General features: G+C 37.6%; 1 protein-coding gene across 2 annotated transcripts in view; it reads right to left on the reverse strand.

The window, feature by feature from the left end:
- Nucleotides 1–44: 44 nt before the first annotated feature.
- The window catches only part of syde2 (synapse defective 1, Rho GTPase, homolog 2 (C. elegans)), a 55,393-nt gene continuing 33,231 nt past the window's right edge, over nt 45–22,206 (reverse strand). For both annotated transcript variants that reach the window (XM_032572430.1, XM_032572431.1), the window contains exons 6-8: nt 11,732–11,913; nt 8,626–8,857; nt 45–3,785 (exon numbers count right to left, since the gene is read on the reverse strand). In XM_032572430.1, the coding sequence (XP_032428321.1) occupies nt 3,076–3,785; nt 8,626–8,857; nt 11,732–11,913 (1,124 nt within the window). In that variant the 3' untranslated portion in view covers nt 45–3,075. The remainder of the gene's footprint in view (nt 3,786–8,625; nt 8,858–11,731; nt 11,914–22,206) is intronic.

A 22,206-nucleotide genomic window follows, 5' to 3' on the forward strand; every position in this document is an offset into this window, starting at 1 on the left:
ATACAAACTAAACAGAGAGTTCGAAAACATGCAGCAACCAAACATGAATGTAAAATAATATCTTTATTATGACCATGTTGTTCGGGTTCGATACAAAGCACTTATCTGATCAGTTTAGAGGTGCGTTCAGTGTGGCACTTTCTTCTCTAAAGGACAAAGAGGATGAGACAGAAATGAAGGATTATATCTAAAACGTGATGCAACAAAACAAGGCAAATGTAATTTGTAATAACAAATATAACAACAATGTGCTGCAACCAATGGATCCATGCTGTTTGTAATCGACCTTACTATTAGATCTCATATTATCACTTAAGTGTTTCTTGGATTCAAAGTACAGTCTGCATATTTAATAAATGGATGAAAATAACTAATCTTCCTCCGTGAGTTTTATGAATACTACTCAGCATTTTTTTCTGTTCTCTTTGCAGGCAGACAGTTTAAAAGCAACTTTGCTGAGGATATTTTATTAAACTCCCTCAGCAGTTCACTGACAAATGACATAAAAAAAAATGACATTTAAAAAATCCACTGAAAAACATACTTTTTAATTTGAGTTTGCCGCTTCCATAAAGTTGAATCTTATAGAAAAATTCAGTTTGTTTGCATTTATCCTAAATATTAAGGTCTATGATTATAAGGTTTTAAAGAATACATTACAGTCTGTCACAATAAGCAGACTTCTATGCATTTTTGACACAACTATTTAAATTCTGTAACCCAAGACTTCTTAAAAAAAATCTGGAAAATGCTTGTGACTAAATATTGTTTGGTGAAACAGACAATTATTTCTGATAAGGCAGATGAACAAAGTCACACTTAATAAATAGAGCCAACAACTTATTTCTTTTTAAACTATTCATAAGATTTTGCTCAATCTCACTTGCTTTCTCCAGATGGGTCAAGACTACAACTGATCTTATACTTAAGTTACTTTTTTTAGTTCAAGCTTCTTTCAAATGATAAAAATTACAGTATGACCTTAAAATTCAAATAAATTTATAAGAGGGCCCAGAGGATATCATGTAGTAATAATGTAGTCACTTTTTGACTATGGTACCATATTTATAAAAAAAATCTTGTGCATCTTAATCAATCTCCGCCTCTACGTCCTTTAGAAGAAAATGCAATCCAGTCATCACTTTATCTACGTAACAAGTGGTCAAACAAATAAGCATACATTATAAAATAGTCTTATTTTACACATAAATATGAAATACAATGGCAGATCAGACAGAGCCTTGCTTATGTTGGTAAAGCTTTTGACCATGCAACGTTCAGTACCATAAAAAACACACCAAAAGTCATGAACACATCTCAGTCCACCAGACACAGATTAGCTCAAATATATACACAACATAATAACAACACCAATAGCATTTTATCATATTTTACAGCTAGAGTTGTACCATTAGTCCAGCACATTAAGATGTGTACAGGTAGCTCAAAGGGAGATTTACACGACTGCCGTCAACACTACAAGGTCATCAGAAGCTTTTTAAATACGCCATTGAAATATAGGATGTAAAAATAATATACTCCAAATACATTTATATAATTATATACATATCCATATGTATATATGTCCATATAGGTTAAATACTGATCACTCTGAATCCCTGGTTTGATGAAAACCTCCTTTGTTGCTCTAGGCAGCAAGGTAACAGATGCTAACCTGATGAGGCCTTCTAAATATCGCTACAGAAAACGTATGTTGACATCATCTGTTTAATTATTTAGCTTATGGTCTTCTGTTGTCGAATAGAAGACCAACCCCACATTCATTTTAGTTTGTTTTAAAAAGCATAAAGAAAAAGCCTTTTTCTTTCTTTTCCTTTTTCAAAGTTGGGCTAGCTAGCTTGGATCTTCATGCTAAGCTAAAAAAAAAAAAAGCTAATTTCTCTATTACTGCAACTTATATTTATTTACCAAATGAAAACATTATCTTTTGCTGTAGATGAGCACAAAGATGACTAAAGAGAAAATGTCTTTCTGTTTTACAAAGCTAGTTGCCTCTAACTTTTATGCTAAACTAAAAGAAGTTTAGCTACCAAAGAAAAATGTGTCAAAATTCCCACCCAATAAGAAATCAAATAAGTAAATTTAGCATTTGGTTGCTTTTATGACCTCCAGTATGAGATGTTCATCAAAACCCTTGCACAACAGAAATTCATGTTTATTTTTTGTCTTTAAGAGGAGTTTTCCACTGGCCCATTTTCTCACTTTATTCAAATCACAGTCATATTCATTCTAACACTAAGAAGCATGATAATCTACACAGCCACCTGCCTAATAAGTGCATTAATGTTGTATAATATTCTTGTACCTCGACAGAAAAGCTCTCAGTTGCCTTAAAAAGGAAATCCACCTTAATAAAAGAAAATGACACGTTTCTCCTAAAAACTTGGCTTGCTTTAATCAGCACTCAATCAAAACAGGCAGTAACAGGTAGCAGCTCTGAAACAGATGTGAATTCAATTTCTTTTGTTAAATTATTTCTCCGGTCAAAAAAATATCTGCTTCAATCATTAAAACCAAAACTTTTTGGATATTGAAATTAAGACCGGTCTGTAGTCCGTTGCCAAAATTGTAGAACCGACAATTAAAATATTCAAAGATGTTATTTAGTTTGTACAATCAAGCTGTCAGGAGATAATGTATTTTCTTTCAGGGTGGATTTTCCTCTTGACGCACCACCTTCACACAATTAAGGCACCTTTTAAACCCCTGAGGGGTCAATGGGTTCTTCTAATAAGAAGAAAAGCAACAATAACAACATGGAACACAGAACAGGAAAGAATGCAAACCAAAACAAACCACATAATGTAAGACACATGAAAAACCCCAAAAAATTGATGGAATGTTTGTGGGTAAGGTAGAAATTCTAGAAGTGCCCTGTTTCATTTCTTCTCCTCTCACCTTGTAACTTATTACAGCAGCACCACAAGCCACAGGATTCCTGTGGAAACACTGTGGGTGTTTGCGAAGCACCTTGATCAGTAAAGTAGGTTCTCCTCAAACCTCATCTGTGTTTATGGGTCTACAAATGGATATGCGTGTGTGCCTGCGTAGTAGTCAGTATCCGACGTTGAGCTTGTTCTTGTTTAGCTCTCGTTCTAGGTTTCCTATTAGGGTGTCAATGCTCTCCTGCAGGTCTCTCAGGTTCACCCTGTTACTCAGAACAGGACTGATGTCCTGGATCTTCATGTATGCCTGGTAAGCGTGCTCTTTAGGAAGCCGAGCTGGGAGGATGTGGTTAAACACTTTCTCCTCCGCCTCCTCCTCCTCTTCAAAAGCCGGCGTGTTGTTTGAACTGTCGCTCTCGCTTTCTTTCTCCTCCTCCTCTTCTTCTCCATTTTCTTCCTTTTTCACAAACTCCTCTCTTTGAGGTTCTTCCTCCATATGGGGATCAGACGCAGGACTTGTGTCCCTCTCCTGGTCATCTTCCTCTGCTGCGTCCTTCTTGTGGGCTTCCTCGACCGCCTCTGTGTCTTCAGATGGCACATCGTCGTAGTCTGCTTCTTCTTTACTGGGAGGAAGCAGCAGTTCAGAGGGGAAGTAACTTTCACCACAGCCGCTCCAGTCGCCAGCATATCTGTTGCTGGGACTGTCCAGACGTCCCGGTTTGGGCCGCAGGACGCCGGCCATCTCTGCTTCGCTGAGGTTTAAAAACTGGGGGCGCTCTTTCCGACGTCTCAGAGGAGGGGCTGACAGAAGGTCGAAGGCGGCTGGAGCCTCAGAGGCTGCAGGGAACCGAAGAGACGATTGGTCATTTGGGTCCACAACTACAGGGAGAGATAAAAGACAGAATAAATTAATCAGACTATCATAGAATAAATACAAATTCATAAAAGTTAGCATGGAAGATTTGTTTAAAGGCCCAGAAAAAAAGTAATTAAAGGTGCATCTGAATAGGTTTTTTTCAGTAATTCAATTTATAAAGCGAAACTTATGTTATATAAGTTTGAAATATTTCAAGCTTTTATTTCTGTTAATTTGGATCAACTAATGAAAATAACATTTTTCAGAAAATTTTAATATTACATAAGACTTTTACATAAGAATTTTTTTAAATGCAGAAATGCAGAATTATGTTCTCGTCACCTTCCCAGTGTAATGGCTGAAGACATTTTTTTCCAAAATCATCTTTTGGAAAAAAGATGTGATTTTTGGTAAAAAAAAAAAAAAAAGTAATAATACTATTGGTAGTAGTAATTTCTGTGTACTACTACTACTACTACTACTACTAATAATAATAATAATAATAATAATAATAATAATAATAATAATAATAATGACTTATTAATAATGAAGTATGTTCATGATTATTGACTAAAGTTGTAGTTTAGTAGAAAACTATTCAATATTTCAGTAATAAGAATAATTTTAGATTGCTTTTATGCAATATCAAAATTTTCTGACAAGTGAATAGTGAAGTGAAAAACAAAATTTCAGTTTATTTTAGCTGTAAAACATTAACCAAAATAAAAACTTTAACCAAAAACACTTTGTGGAGTTAGGATTGAATTGAATTACAGAAACAAAGCAGCTTTTTAATCATGTTACAATCTATACAGATGCTGCAGTAAAAATAGAAGTTATTCAGATATGCACTGTATAAAACCCAAATTAAGATTTGAATAAATTATGATTTTGCAGAATATCTTATTTTACATTGATTGACAATGTTCCTGATTGAAACCAACAATTACAAATCATAAGCAAATAAAAGCCAAAGGTTTGAAAAGAGAAAGTTTTAGCTTCTGTAGGGCTCAGCCTGTTGGGTGCTTCACATAAAGTGGCTTCCTTTGTTGCTTCCCTTTTATTTCAATACAAAGAAGGCAAAAGCACTCCAGCTTGGGGGCAAAATAAGAGCAAATAAGAGATTTCCTTCCAGAAAGACAGAATTGTCTTTTTTTGTTGTGACTTTGAAGAAAAAAATCAGGCATTGTGTGATTTTGGATGATCTGAGCACCAATAAAACCCTCCAGAGCAAAAGAATTAATTTCTGTAAATCGTGCTCATTTTATGGAGGAACTGCTTGCTGCTATTTAAAGGCGTCTAGGCAGTAATTTTTATCAAATGAAAGAACATGCCAAATCGGGCGCATGCTAAAGTCACACCCCACACTTTGTGATTTTGTTGCCAGCCTGTTGCTGACTGAATAAAATGTAAAAGTTAACCATAGTGATGCCCCATGGAAAAAAATCACGTGACTGCCCCATGAAAAGGAAGAGTGAGTGATCACACAGTCAGTCTGATCACCTGTCTGTCTTTATCTCTATGTACCATTTCTTACTGTGTTGGAAAAGAATAAAACACAGTTATGGCGTTAAGAGTCACGTTCTGTACTTAGAAAATAAAGTCATAAAGAGATCACAAATTTTGCTTGTTTTTTGAAACATTTTTTTTCCAGTGTTCCCAGAACAGAAATGCTGAGTTATGTCAAGTTTTTTTTTTTTGTCATCTCAAAGGTTTCTACATTAAATATATGTTCTAACCCAACAGCAGTCCTGAGGCTACACACTTAAGCAATTTTCACTTGAGGCACACAGACATTATTTTCCCTATTCAGAGACAATGTTGTTCAAGTTTCAGACATGATTCACTAATGGCATGAATTAAAGAATTAAAAGAAGGATAAGAAGGAACTGAAAAACTTCAATTTTAATTTTAGAAATTAACTTTAGTTAATTTCTATTAACTGTTTTCAGAAGTCTGAAACATTTTGAGCCATTATAAGAAACTGTGAGAATATCTTGCTTTCTTAAAATCACATATGGAATTTGTGATATAAGGTTGAAATAATCTGAAAAGGTCTGTGCACAATCCTTCACAATCTGGCAGATTATACAGTTTAGATGTCAAATTAAAGGTGGCAAAAGTTCTGAAATAATTTCTCTTTGCCTATAATTGTTATTTCACAAAAACCCAGGAGAGGCCTGTGTACTTTTTTTAAAATGCAGAATGGATTACTTTGTCTTCTGAGTAATTGAACCCACAATTATTTGGCCGCTAGGAAGACAACTGTGAGAGTGTGCATGTGCCAAGGAGTTCAGGCAATGAGAAGATATGGGGAAATAAAGGAAACTATGATCTTACAGAAAAAGCAGCTCAGTCCATCTGGATAGGGAAGTTAGCAGCAGCTCAATTTGAGCACTTCCTGTCGATTTCATACTGTAAAGCTTCACACCTAAACTATTTTATCTTTGAGCTTTCCTGGCTCAAAAATGTCACCTGGATGCAACTTTATTTCATTCATCATCTTACGAACTTATTCATAATTAAACTACGAGTGACTCTTCCTTCCAAAAACGTCTATATTTTGCTTCTATTCCATCTTTTCTGGTCTTTCTAACACTTTTCACAATGAAATCGGACAGATTTACAAAACAAATGGTATTTTTCAGATATTTGCAAAAAGATGTTTACAATTCAATAATATTCTCTTATTTTACTTTGTGAAACTAAATGTGTGCAAAAAAAATCTTATATTTAAGTTGAAGTACTTAATTTATTAATAGAAACAGTCCAGTAAACAGTGACTAGATGTTGATTGTCCCAGACCATGTTAAAGCTCAACCAGAGCGCTGGCGTAAACAAATACACTTCCCTCATGTTGTTCCTGTCATTACAAACACAAGCCCTTTCCCTCTCACAGTTAGAAAACACGCCCAACATATAGCTGTCCATCAGCTTTGCCCGCTCTCTCACGCATTCTGTAAATGCCTCCAGTGTTTTCCCACCAGCAGCCGTCGGATGCCATCGCCTTTGCCCCCATGCGCATGTTGCTCAACGCGGCTTTGAATCGCGTTTGGTATGTGTGTGTGAGAGGCGTGAAGTGGCGGCTGAAAATATCTCATAATGATTGTGAAATGTTAGGGTGAAGCTCCGGGGGCTGAAGGGTAAGGTTAAGTCTGGAATGTCTTTAATTACAGTCCAGGCGTCCTCCAGTCCGTGCTGGGGAAGAGGATGGAATGGAGGTGAGGGTGTAAACAAAAGCTTGAACCTGGAATGAAAGCTTTTTGTAGAAGTTATTACAGACGGCAGCCAGAAAAGACCAGAAACTCTTCTTAGTAATTGCTTTAGTCTAAAACTTAAAACCAGCTCACTTTATTTCTATCCAGATGTATGGGCCTAAAAAGAAAGAAATATGTTTTTCTGATATATATAAAATTCATCCTGTGCTTCCTCTCCTATATCCTTTATTACATCTTACAGGCTTCCTTTCTGGATTTGTTTTATGCTTGTTTTTATATGTTGTAGCTCTAGTTATTAGGAATCAATATTCTATTTTAGAAAGATAAAGAATCTTAAAAGCAAGTTCTGACAGCAAAAACCACTTTAATGCACATGTTCCAAGGTGGGGCGAGTGTTTTGATCCACGTCTGTGTCAGTTCTGAGCAGAACAACTGCAGAAAATGTATATCTGAATTTATAATGTTTGTGTTTTGAAATTGTTTTTATCACAAGCAGGTATTCACTTCTGCAATAACTTAAAGAACACCTTTAAATCCTTGGGTAGGGTGCCGGACTGTTGGATCTCCAACCAACTACTATCTGCTACTCTATTGATTTTATGTTCCTCACTGGATAAATGAAGATAGAAATATTTTCTTAATGCACTCAATTTCAAACTGGAGACTTTAACGCTACATTTCTTTTGGGTAGACATTGTTTGTAATTTCATCACTTTTGTTTCACCCTTTAATTTTTTTTACATATTTTTTTTACATATTTTTCATCTCTCCCATGAAACTCAATGCAGCTACCATTAGCTACTTCTAAAATAGCTCCTTAAGCATTTAAAACAGAGTCAGTTAAGAGCAGGATTCAGAGGATGCAGCTACATTTAGCAGGCTCAAGTAGAAATAGATGGATGCCTAAAATTTTACAAATGAGCTTCTGTAATCCAATCTAAGAGAGGTTTGTAGCAAGATTGTGTTTTTAAAATTTGACATAATTTTGTTTTATTCAAGAAAGCAACCAATACTATTGCATTACTTTCAGTTTGGGAATGGTTGGAACATATTTCTTGAATTTCAAAATGTATAAAAATACAGTTTTCATGTAGGGATGACATAATTGTTTACTAAATGTCAAAAGAAATGCAGTAAACCTGCATTTAGCATAAACTTTTCCTTAATTGCAACATTTATCATCCCTGATCTTAAGTGCTTTCTGGAATAATCTTTGGGTTCCTTCATACTTCACAGCAGACAGCTGCAGCCAGCAGGAACAGCTGTGGCGGCTGACAGATGGGCCGCACAGAGGAAAGCTGGGACTCTGCTGGAGGACTGATCTGTCATAGAACGGCGAGGATACGCCTCATAAATTGGGTTTACTTTGGGCTTGCTGGCTTGGCTCTGATTGGCTCAGCCACCACAATAAAGCCCATGTGGAGAGTTACATCCCAGAAAAACCAAAGATGGCGGTCGGCGTCTATCAGCCACACTCATGCCAGTCTGTAACCTCAGTGATCAAAGCAGCCCAGTCCCACATCAGTTCTTTTTAAGAGCTGAGCCACAAAGCTGGTAATAATTTGTAAACTATTCCATAAAAAGGAGCTGCACGACTTGAATGTAAGTGAATCAAAAAAGCAACATAAAAGGACGTCGGGCTCACCTGGCCAGAGCTGCAGCAGGTAGTGCAGGACTTCAATGTGCTTTTTGAAGTGCAGGGCGCTGGCAAGCTCCTCTGAGTCGATGAAGACGCGGTTGGTGTGGCACGACGCCTCCTGACGCTGGCTGAGCAGCACTGGGCCAAAACACACTGCCAGGTTCTGACATGTCATCTTGTTCATTTCCTGGTAGGACGCCACGCGCTTCAAGTGGTCTAGAAGCTTCCGCAAAGTCATCTAATGCAGACACACACATAAGCGTGGACAAATAAGACATGTCATTATGCTGATTAGTAGTTTCAGTATTACCACTGTCGGCAGCAGAGGAGTATCAGAGTGAAGCTTCTTCTTCATCAAGCTAATCTGTTGCAGGAGCAGGAAACAGAGGATCTACAAAGTGATCCCCTCTTATTAAAATGCTACATTTTCGAGGTAAGAAATGAGATCAAATCAGGGCTTCCCTCGGCGTGTTGTAAGCCTGGCGGGCTTTATGTGCGCCCCACCAGGCTAAGCATCGTTTCTATATTTATCAAAAGGTTTTTCTATACACCAGTAACAGTGATAGCAAGGACATGTTGAAGATGTTCTTTTGTGAAACTGCTGGAAGCACAATGGCAACATAGTATGAACAGAATGCAAACACATGGAAGACTGTGTTACATTTATTTTAATCATATTTTTTTATATTTAGCTTTTTTTAGACTTTATAGTTGATGTTTAGATACAGTTAATAGTATCTTTCAATAACACATAATTACCTTGTGATATTTTCAAATTTCACGTCAACTTTATAGATTTTTTAAACTCAAAAACGCAGTGGGGCACTGGACGACTGCCCTGGCACCGTTGCCACGGAGCTTAGCAGATTTTCTGGGGGAAACCCTGTCAAACTGTAAATAATTTAAAAGTTTTTCTTCCTTTAAAGTGAAGTATGATTAATGTGGAAAATACCACAGCTTCGCTGGACTTCGCCTTGTAGGCTTGTCTGAACCGTGATTGGCTGGTCTGCCTGTCAATCATGGTCGACAACAACCTATCAGAGCCTTAATGGGTGGGAATGTTCTAGAAGGGGGCAGAACATGTTTTTCATATAGTTTTGCAGTAGTTCAGTAGTTGTAGCAACTGTATTATCAGAAAGGAGTTCTAAGTTCGATATTTTCTGATTACTGGTTGTTTTGCTGCATCAAGAATTGTAAGTTGAATGATAATAAAGGGACGCCACATCTTTGATCGGATGCCTGCAGTTTTTTTCAGATACACCAAGCCCTTCAGTTCAATTAACCTTAATCAATCTTAATGTATTTGTGTCCTTTAGCTGAAGTAGTTACAGACAGGTTACAAAGGAAAATATATTATTATAGAAAGTCAGGATATAGGTACAAAGCACAAAGCAGTCAAAATAATCATAAGTGGAGTAAAACGTTAGGAAACAGTGACATTACAAAATCGAACATTTTATTATGAACTGATGAAAGGTGGAAACCGGTCAGGAAGAAGCCCAGTTATCAGACCTTTTTTACTTTTCAATTTCTCCTCTTACAAACCAGTTTAGTTTTTGCTTAACTTCTGCATAATGTTTATCACCTTAAAGGAAGAAAAATTTTGAAATTATTTATTTACATGTCTTCTGTATCTTCTGTTTTTCCTGTAATGTTTGGACTAAGAAGTGTGCTTGGATGACAGAAGTCTTTTCTTTGTTGGACATTCATCCTCTAACCAGAAGGTTGAAGCCTGTCCGTCAGTCGTAGTGTCCTTGTAAGTCACTTCTCCTGCCTTTCCTGCTGCTGTTGGTTAAATGGGAAAATGTCTGATTGTAGGGTGAGGCGCTTTTCAGTCCTTGGACTTGATAAGGTGCTATACAAGTACAGGCTGTTTACCATAAACCATTACTTTCCCACATAATGAAACTAGAGCTGAAATGATTCCTCGAGTGATCCGAGTACCTCGATTATTAAAATTCCTCGAGGAAAATTTATCTGCCTCGAAGCTTCGTTAAGTTCTATTTTATTATTTAGCGCACCGTGTTCCGGCCGGGTGATTACTTGCGCTGCGCAGCGCTCTCACTTCCGCCTGAGTTGCTGACGAAAGCTATGTGTTAGCAGCATAACATCCAGTTTTCAAGTTCGGCCTGGGAGGATTTTATTGATTGGTGATGATGTCATGGTCTTTGTCGTTTTTCGGGGGATCAATAAGCATCCTTAAAATGTTTGCCGCGATACCTGGAGTACGGCAGCTTTTCTCCTCCCGGAGCTGTTTATTTAATCTTTTTTTTAATCCGGTTACTCGATTAATCGTAAGAATAATCAATAGATTACTCGATCACTAAAATATTCATTTAAAACAGTCCTAAATGGAACTGGGTTTTCGTTGATGTGGATAAAATTATCAACAGTTTCAAAGACCAACTGAAGTTTTAAAATGGGCTTGCCAGAGTCCAAAACCAAAGGAACCAAGGAAGTCAAGAAGTGGGATGCTAACAAACTCCTTTCAAGAAAACAGAAAGCTAAAATTTAATTATAAGATGTTAAAGTATACGTTTAACCATGTGCACATCTATTTATTCACGCACAATATTTTTATTTCTTAGCAACAATGCCTACTACCCTGAACTTTTTGTAGACAGTATTAAAGATACTCTCATAGTTTTACTATTGACATTTTTTGATTTCATCATTTTAGTATCATTTTAATTTTTGTTCCAAGTAGGTCAACTGACTCTCAGCTGTAAATCTATAATTTGCACCAAAGCATTTAACATTTTACTATATATATATATCTTTATAGGCTGATTTTATTGCTAACATAACAGTAATTATGTTTCTTCGCAGCTGAGACATTAAACTGTTTGTTAGGTGCATTGTCAGTAATAAACTTTAGACTTTCCTCCAAGAATGACATGTACAGCCCTGCAAACCACTTAGCACTGCTATTATCACTACGCTGAAAACACACGTAATGTCGTTGTAACGGTAGCAATCTTGGGCATTGCCGTCATTCCACAGCCGCCAGCAGCTTAGCCACAGTGACCTCTCTCATAGCTTCCTTTGTAAATGTATCTTCCGTCATTAAACTGTAGGACACAGCGGAGTGACGGCCGTATTTTTATCTTACCCTCTCCACCTCCGGTAGGATTTCCAGCAGGCTCACGGTATACTCCGAGTCTGCCGGATCGTTCTCGCACCCCGCAGCGGCCATCTTCAGGGGCCTGGTGGCCATGGTCTCCAGCACCGCCTCATACAGCTGCTTGGTGATTAGAGGATAGGGAAGTTCACGCAGGTAGTCCTTTAGTACTCCTGACGAGGGAACAGAAAGATGACTGAGCATGAGAAAATATGACTCACAATTCAGTCTGAACAGGTTATGTCAGATGGTTTTCAGATATTTGTGTTTATGTACAATAACCACAATGAAATAGAAAGAGTTTTTGTTTTATTTAAAGGACTAAACATAGTAAACATTTCTGATTAATTGCTAGGATCCATAATGCTTGGAGTGCCACAGAGACCTGTTCTAGAACCCCTCTTATATATACAAAGGAATTGTATGATTTATCAGATGTATTGGCTTCTCTTTATCTGTGTCTGACAACAGTATTTTTTTCTCAGATCTATTTCTGTATTAATAGCTAAAACTAGTGCTGGAGATTAAATACATATCCATATTCTCTATCTCAAGTAGCTTATGTTTTAATGTAGCTATATCTAAATTTCTCATAGTTTTTAAAATAAAATGTAAAATACTATTCTTTTTATCTATGCTAGAAAAAAACCTGATTATGAGGATCCACTGTACAAGCACCTCTGGTAGTTTTTGAAGACAAAAATCTTCCCAAACCTGGAATATTTATATTTGTAACGTAAAATATCTGAATTTATTAGGATCATTATTAAACTTCATGGTGAAGATTATTAGAATAGTTTAATACCTCTCTAAAACAATTTATTTATCTTGTTCTTATTGAATGAAATGTGCAGGGAGCTAGCAAGCCTTCTTTCATTCACGTCTTTCTGTAAAAGAAGAAATAAATATCTACTAAATGAGGCTCCATTATTTCTGCCAGTGATCCTATGATGTCTGGCAGGAGGCCTGGTTGAGTAGGGTGTGATGCACTGGCTCTAAGTGTTTTGGGAGACTGGGGAGGGTCTGGTTTAACACCTGTGACTTTGGACTCCTGTAGCTCAGACAAAAGCCTCAGAACAACATGAAACCGACGCTGTCTGTCTCCACTAAGCTCCTGGCATGTCTTTTCTTCAAAGGCAAAAGGGGAGAATTAAAAAAAATAAAAAAGGTTTTTGGCAGCTTGACAGGTCTTTGTGGCGAATGTCTGCTCTCATTTTCCTCTACATGAAGCTGGATCGGTTTTCAGGGAAGGCCAGCGGCTGTGTAATTAGCATTATTGGTTCTGCCTGTAAGTAATTCTAATCTTCAGAAAGATACAGCCACCTCCAAGAATGCTAACATTTTGTGAAACATATTTTTAAATTAATGCAGCTACTCTCTTAAATTCAAACTTTTAATTTACAAAAAGTTTTTTGTTTAGATCTGCGGATAAGCTTGAAATTACTCATACCGCTGACGGCTTTAGGTTTAAAATAATTTCAACTGCATGTCCCTTCTGACTGAAGATGATGTTAACATTGTGCGATGACCCAGCCATTGGAAACATGCAAAAAGCTGGTTGAAAATAACAAGATTCACTGCTAGAATGCCAATAAATATTTTTTCCATTGATTATTGCGTAGGATTTAAATACCATCTGAAATGCTATTCTTTAATAAAAAGCGAATAAAAAAAGTTTTGTCTAAATATATACTTTATTTAACATCTTATAAGTTGAATAGAAATTATTTGATATCTAAATCTATCAGGAATATGAATAATAATGGGTTGCATGAACATAATTTGGTGTACAAGAAAGCAGTGGTTAAGAATTTAAATTAGGACTTTAAAGGTTAGAAAATAAAGCTTTTAAAAAACACTTTAACTTAATCAGTACTAAAAAGTTAAAAAATATAGGAAAGGCACAACAAATCAAAATAATTACTTGCAAAGTAAGTATTTAATTTCTTGGCATTGGCGACAGAAGTGCATACAACAAGAGTAACATGTCGTATACAAATGTTAACATTTGATAAGGAAAATCATTATGTAATTTGTGGACTACATAGAGTAAGCGCTATCATTTCACTCATTTGCAATAAGCAACAAAGAAAAATCTCAGCTCATGAAAAAAACTAATATTGCATATTTGTGGGTTTAAGGTTGAAAAATCACACCATGCATGATGTAGAGACTGAAAACCACCATCAGGCTGGAACCCTGTCAATGAACCCGTCCCTCACTGAAACTTAGTTAAAAGTTTTGAACATTTTGAATACAGAAATATCGAAAAGACAAATAAAACTTCTGTTCAAACAGCTGTCAGCCTTTATATGTGTATTTCGTAATATCCAGAGACTTGTTGAATGAACAGTCCCAACTTGTCTGTGTTGAATAAAACCAGATTGCAGTGAGATCAATGTAAATGTGACAACCGCGATCACTTCCTAGAAATTCCCAAAGCAGCAACGCAATCGCTTCACATAACCAACGCTGATTACTGAGCTGGATTTAGGATCTTCTACTTTATCACCTGTGAATATGCTAATCACTCCAGCTCACCTGGAGTGATTAGCATATAATTAGCATCCTTTTCTTGCGCCTTCTATTTCTAGCAGTACAGTTTGATGCGAATCCACGGCCATCCTCTTAGGCACACCTTAATGTGCTAAGTTTTTAATCCGTGTAAGCCACTGCTTTTCTTTTTAAAAGAACCTGAGGCTTAGAGCATTTTACAGCTATTTTTGACTGCCTTGTTGGTCTATTGTCTGTTAGTTTTTTTTAGAATTAAAAAACTCAAATCTTCAACTAAAGCATTGGGGTGACAAGAAATGAAAAGTTTTTATCTTGCTTTTTAAGATGCATTCAATGAATACTGAATGCATCTTCAATATTGCAAACTTTAAACAGAAATAGCAGATTCACTATCAAATGACTTATAACTGTCTGTTTTAATAGTTTGAGCATTAAATACACTGCCTGGCCAAAAAAAAAGTCGCCACCTGGATTTAACTAAGCAAATAGGTACAAGCCTCCAAGTTCTTCAAAATAAAACAACAGTTTCTCTCAGAAAAAAAACCCAGCTAGACCCAAACAGGAAGTGCAGCATGTCACAAAACACACGAATAAGAAATATGCCGTTTTTCAAAATAAAAGCATACGTTGACTACTAAGTGTCACTATTGGACCAAGGAAAAAGCAGGAAAATACAGTAAAATGCAGTATCCCGTTTCCTAATGTCAATTTGGTAGCATAACTTATTTTATCACTCAATTTTAAACAGTTGTAGTAACCTAGGCTAGCTACGCTGACAACATGCTAACCAATGTCAAAAAATCAAGTTCATGGGGGGTAACTATGGCAACCAGTGACAGTTTAAAAGCCCTCTGACTCTTTCTGCAGTCACGTTGCGTGCGCATCCGCCGAGTTAATAAAAAATCCATCAGACAAGCCCACTCTGAATATCGAAGGAAACTGTGACATCACAATGTGACATCACAATATAACTCCAAAAGCAGAATTCTGACATCACCAGCGATTATATAAGCTCGTCACATCGATCTACTTTCATCACAGCCGTTTAGCAGCCGTTGTTGATACATTTCTCTTGAGAATTTATTTAGCAGTTCGCAGTAAGATTTTCAGCTTTGTTTGGTGCACATTTCTTTGGAGATTGACATCAAGTTTAACGTGAAATCTTTACTGAGTTTATAGAGAAGTGATTTTAGCTTAGTACCTGAAACAAGCAAAGGTTATAATGGAGTCCAACCAAACTAGAGTTGAAGAGGTTGCATCCAACAACATTGTCGAAAGGGAATTACAGCCACCCAAGCCACCCAAGCGTAAGAAGAAGAAGGTGTCATTTGCAGTCTGGTGGGAGCTGCACGCACCTGAGGAGCTAAAGACTTCTGCTGAAAATATCAAACAGCAGGATACTTCAGTGGTGATCGAAAATGAATCCATCGCCAAAGCACAGGAGACAGTAGATCAAAAAGGGGACAGACCGACACCAGAGAGTGAGTCCAATGAGAAGAACCAGGTACTATTTAAAACCTGGTCGGAGGAACACGTCCCCGTTGACCAGGCGATTTCTGCAGGAAATATTGAAAAGCAGAACAATTCACTGGTCAGTGAAGAAGAGTCCACCGCTGGAGTGCAGGAGACAATAGATATAGCAGAGAAGGAACAGCCCTCTAAGTCTAAGGAACAGCCATCAAGGACAAGGCGCAACAGGAAGAAAATGATACCATTTCATATCTGGTTGGAGAAACATGCCCCTGCTGATCTAAAGATTCCAGCTGAAAGTACTGGAATGGAAGATGTTTCACTGGATACCAAACAGGAATCGATCCCCGTACTGCAGGAGATTCCAGAGAAGGAACAGCCCTCTAAGTCTGGTGCTGAAAATGTTATAAAGCAGGACACTTCTCTGCCTAAAGAAGAAGGTGATCAGGAAGATTCCTTAAAGAAGGAGATTTGTGAAGAGGAACCTGTGATTTCTACAACACAGCTGGTCGGAGAAAAGAAATCCATCTCCAAATCACAGGAGACAGTGGATCAAAAAGGGGACAGACCGACACCAGAGAGTGAGTCCAATGAGAAGAACCAGGTACCATTTAAAACCTGGTCGGAGGAACACGTCCCTGTTGACCAAGCGATTTCTGCAGGAAATATTGAAAAGCAGAACAATTCACTGGTCGGTGAAGAAGAGTCCACGGCTGGAGTGCAGGAGACAATAGATATAGCAGAGAAGGAACAGCCCTCTAAGTCTAAGGAACAGCCACCAACGACTAGGCGCAACAGGAAGAAAATGATACCATTTCACATCTGGTTGGAGAAACATGCCCCTGCTGATCTAAAGATTTCAGCTGAAAGTACTGGAATGGAAGATGTTACTCTGGATACCAAACAGGAATCGATCCCCGTACTGCAGGACATTCCAGAGAAGGAACAGCCCTCTAAGTCTGGTGCTGAAAATGTTATAAAGCAGGACACTTCTCTGCCTAAAGAAGAAGGTGATCAGGAAGATTCCTTAAAGAAGGAGATTTGCGAAGAGGAATCTGTGATTTCTACAACACAGCTGGTCGGAGAAAAGAAATCCATCTCCAAATCACAGAAGGAAGTGGATCAAAAAGAGGAAAAACAAACATTGAAGACGAAGCGCATCAAGAAGACGCCACTGTTATGGAAATCTTTCCCAGAGTCAGATGCTTGCATAGACCTTGCATTTTTTACTGAAAACAATGACATCAATAATGGTCCCCTGCCGGAAAAACAAAATGATCAGGCAGCTTTGCCCAGCACCGGAAATAAGACATTTTGGAAGATGCTCCCCAAGTCAGAACCTCGCATAGATGTAAGTTTTTTTGCTGAGAATATTGAAAAACAAAATGTTTCAATGCCAGCACCGGAGCATGATGAAGCAGCTTCCTTGAAAAAGGAAAGTTATTCCAAGAAGACAGTGATTTCTACAACACAGATAGCCACCAAAAAGGAATCCATCTTCAAACCACAGGAGACGCTCGATCAAAAAGGGGAGAAATATCCATCTACGGTTAAGCCCAAGGACAACATCCAAACAGAGAATTTAACTGAGGTTCTTAATAATTTAACAGAAGAAAATGTTCAACTAGAGTGTTTACCTGAAATTCAGAATTTGCCCCACTCTTCTGAAAACACAAGTCAGGCAAAGTGTAAGTGTCTTGTCAAATCTAAGGAGTCTGAATTGGAATATATCGAAGTACAGAAATACTTATTGAAACAGCTTGAGGAGATGTTCGATATAAATCAGAAACTAAATGCTAAACTTAAGCAGCAGAAAGATCTGATGAGGAAAAGACTCTCAGAAAGAAAACAAAGCAACAATTCAATGGTTTCTGTTCAAACTCAGACAGATTACCAAGACAGCCCAAAGCAGAAAACAGTCAGTTATCAATCTGCTTCAATACAAACGGAGATGGATGTACAAGAAAACAGCTATCAATTAAAACCAGTCCGTCACACGATTTCAACGCAAACTGAGATGGATGTGTTGGAAACCAGATGTCAATTCAAGCCAGATTATCAAACAATTTCAACACAAACTGAGCTCTTTTTATTGCTAAGAAAACAGCCCTCTGAAATACAAATGAATGGGAATCAGGATCGGCAGACCAAGCTATTCAAGAGATCTACAGGTAAGAACAGGAGAGAGTCACCAATGAAAGCTGCCTCTGAACAGGAGGCCCTCGGTAATGAAAAGGTTTCTGGAGCAAACAGTGAAAAACAAGACATTTCAGTACCAGAAGTAATTGGGGATCAGACAGCTACCAGCAAAAATGATATTCACGCAAATGAAATTGGGAAACCACAGGAGGCGATCAAAGAAGAGACGGTCTCTAAAATGCAACAAAATGGGGACCATCAAGATGAGAAAAAGCCATCAAAGAAATCTAACCGTAAGAACAAGAGAAAGTCAACAATGAGAGCAGCCTCTGAGCTGGAGACGCTTAATAATGATAAAGTATCTGGAGAAAACAATGAACAACTAGAAGTTTCTATACCAGAAACAGTTGAGGATCAGACAGGCACCATTAAAAACGAGATTCATACTAAAGAAACAGTGATCGCTAAAGTACAGCAGATCACTGAAAAAGAAATGGTCTCTGAGACCCAACAAAATGGGAACCAGCAAGATGAGAAAAAGCCATCAAAGAAATCTAACCATAAGAACAAGAGAAAGTCAACAATGAGAGCAGCCTCTGATTTGAAAGCTGTCAGTAATGAAAACATTTCTGGAGAAAAAAGTGAACAAGAAGTTTCGATACCGGAAATACTTGGGGATCAGACAACTACCATCGTAATAGAGATTCATAGAAATGAAACAGTGACTGGTAAACCACAGCAGACCATTGAAGAAGAATCAGTCTCCACAGCACAAAAAAACTCTGACCAGCAAGATGAGAAAAAGCCATCAAAGAAACCTAAATGTAAGAACAAGAGAAAGGCAGCAATAAAACCTGCCTCTGAGCCAGAGACCCTCAACACTGATAAAGTATCTGGAGAAAGCAGTGAACAACTAGAAGTTTCTATACCAGGAACGGTTGGGGATCGGAAAGCTATAATCAAAAATGAGATTCATATGATTGAAACAGTCATTGGTAAACTTGAGCAGGCGATCAAAGAAGCAACGGTCTCTGAGACCCAACAAAATGGGGACCATCATGATGAGAAAAAGCCAATAAAGAAATCTAAATGTAAGAACAAGAGAAAGGCTGCACTGAGAGCTGCCTCTGAGCTGGAGACCCTCAATAAAGAAAACATTTCTGGAAAAAACATTGAACAAGAAGAAGTTTCTATAGCAGAAACTGTTGGGGATCAGACAGCTACCATCATAAATGACATTGATATGATTGAAACAGTTATCTCTAGACCCCAGCAAATCTCAGAAGAGCTCATCATCTCCAAAACACAACAAAATGGGGATAATGACGTGAAGAAAAGGTCATCAAAGAAATCAAAACGTAAGAACAAGAGAAAGTTAGCAATGAAAGCTGATTCTGAATTGAAAGCTGTCAGTAATGAAAACATTTCCGAAGAAAACACAGAACAAGTTTCAATACAGGAAATAGTTGGGGATCAGACAGCTACCATCATAACTGAGATTTATAGGAATGAAACAGTGATTGGTAAACTGCAGCAGGCGACTGAAGACGAAACGGTCCCTGAAACACAACAAATTTTGGACCAGCCAGATGAGAAAAGGACATTGACTAAATCTAAATGTAAGAAAAAGAGAAAGATGGCAATGAAAGCTGAACTGGAAACCATTATAAACCCAACAGAGACAGTCCAAAACATTAAGACACCAAAAATTGATTTTGAAATAATACCAGAGATCCCCCAGATGGCTTTTGAGCAAATACAGACAAAATCTTGCAAAGTTTCAGAAGATAAAACAGGTAAGGTTCCCATAGTTTCCACAGAAGGGGAGAGTGGTCTAATGGAAAAACAGAGAACATCCAATCCACAGATAAAGGTTACAGTAAAAGAAGATATAATCCAAACAACATCTCAGGAATTAGACACTCAAGCAGCAGAAGAGTCAGCTGAGCAGAACGATATTGCTGAACAAGAAGAGAGCCCCATGAAAAAGATTTCACTGTGGAAGCGTCTCAAAAAGGCTTTATCTCCAACATCTCTGCGCAAGTTCAAAGACAGATGTAAAGTCCATCCAGCGTAGACATCACTTTAAGTCTCCAGTATATTAGATTTAAAAGGGAGGTGGGGCCACGTGTGGGTTGGGTGATTGGCGGTAATTGGAAAAAGAGCTACTGTTGTTGTTAATTGGACATTTTAATATTAAAAAGCCAGGACTACACGGTGGGAAATGTCTCCCCGTGTAGGTGTGGGTTCACTCCGGGTGCTCCGGCTTCCCCCACGTTCAACAACATCAGTACTCATGTTCATCCAGTGTAAGATTTTTATTTCTAATTCTAAACAGAAAATAAGACAACCACATTTATTAATTAAAGGGAGATTTGGGAAAAAAAATGTAAACAACGTGCAACAGAAAGAGCCTATTAGAAGTCTAAACCTATACAAATTGGGAAAAATGTTAAAAACTATTTATCTTTCTGGGCAAGATATAAATATCTAAATCTAAATTTATCTATATAAATAGATAAAGATAGATAAGATAGATATCTATATCTAAATTTCTCTCTCTCTCTATATATATATATATATATGTATATATATATATATATGTCTCTCTGTCTATAAATATATATAAATCTATATATATCTACATATGATATCAATCTAAATATCTATAAATCTACCCCTCTCTCTCTATTTATAGAGAGATGTAGATATATAGATGTAGATATGTAGACATGTATATAGATATCTATATCTATCGATCGATTGATAGATAGGTAGATATATGTATATTGTATATATAGATATATGTCTATGTATAGAGAGTAGAGAGATATGTCTCTCTATACATACAGTTCAGACCAAAAGTTTGGACACAACTGTGTGTCCAAACCTTTGGTCTGTACTCAGTTCAGACCAAAGGTTTGGACACACTTTCTCATTGAATTCAATGAGACCAAAAGTTTGGACACACAGTTGTGTCCAAACTTTTGGTCTGTACTGTATATAAATCTCTCATATATTTATACATATATAGTATAGATATATATCTATATAGATATATAGATCTCTCTATATATGTAAATAGATGTAGATATCTATGTACATGTCTACATATCTGCATCTATATACACTGCCTGGCCAAAAAAAAAGTCGCCACCTGGATTTAACTAAGCAAATAGGTACAAGCCTCCTATTGGATAAGTACTGCATAGGCGATTATCTTTCAGCTGGCAACAAGTTATTTAACCCCAGCTGATGCAATGAGTAACTCCTCATTTCTTAAACAACCATGGCAAAAGACACATCTGTGGTCGTGGAAAAGACGTTAGTCTGTTTAAGAAAGGTCAAATCATTGGCATGCATCAAGCAGAGAAAACATCTAAGGAGATTGCAGAAACTACTAGAATTGGGTTAAGAACTGTCCAACGCATCATTAAAAACTGGAAGGATGGTGGGGAACCATCGTCTTCCAGGAAGAAATGTGGTCGGAAAAAAATGAATGATCGTGATCGGCGATTACTTAAATGTTTGGTCAAATCAAATCGAAGAAAAACAACAGCAGAACTCAGGAGTATGTTTAATTGTGAACGCAAAAGCATTTCCACACGCACAATGCGAAGGGAACTCAAGGGGTTGGGATTGAACAGCTGTGTAGCCGTAAGAAAACCTCTAATCAGTAAGGCTAACCAGAAAAAAAGGCTTCAGTTTGCTAGGGAGCATAAAGATTGGACTCTGGAGGAATGGAAGAGGGTCATGTGGTCTGATGAGTCCAGATTTACCCTGTTCCAGAGTGATGGGCGCATCAGGGTAAGAAGAGAGGCAGGTGAAGTGATGCGCCCATCATGCCTAGTGCCTACTGTACAAGCCTGTGGGGGCAGTGCTATGATCTGGGGTTGCTGCAGTTGGTCAGGTCTAGGTTCAGCAACATTGTGTGCCCAAAGAATGAGGTCAGCTGACTACCTGAATATACTGAATGACCAGGTTATTCCATCAATGGATTTTGTCTTCCCAAATGGAACGGGCATATTCCAAGATGACAATGCCAGGATTCATCGGGCTCACATTGTGAAAGAGTGGTTCAGGGAGAATTAGACATCTTTTTCACACATGGATCGGCCACCACAGAGTCCAGACCTTAACCCCATTGAGAATCTTTGGGATGTGCTGGAGAAGGCTTTGCGCAGTGGTCAGACTCTCCCATCATCAATACAAGATCTTGGTGAAAGATTAATGCAACACTGGATGGAAATAAATCTTGTGACACTGCAGAAGCTTATTGAAACAATGCCACAGCGAATGCGGGCTGTAATCAAAGCTAAAGGCGGTCCAACAAAATATTAGAG

This window comes from Xiphophorus hellerii, chromosome 9, assembly GCF_003331165.1.
Source record: "Xiphophorus hellerii strain 12219 chromosome 9, Xiphophorus_hellerii-4.1, whole genome shotgun sequence".
Classification (NCBI taxonomy): domain Eukaryota; kingdom Metazoa; phylum Chordata; class Actinopteri; order Cyprinodontiformes; family Poeciliidae; genus Xiphophorus; species Xiphophorus hellerii.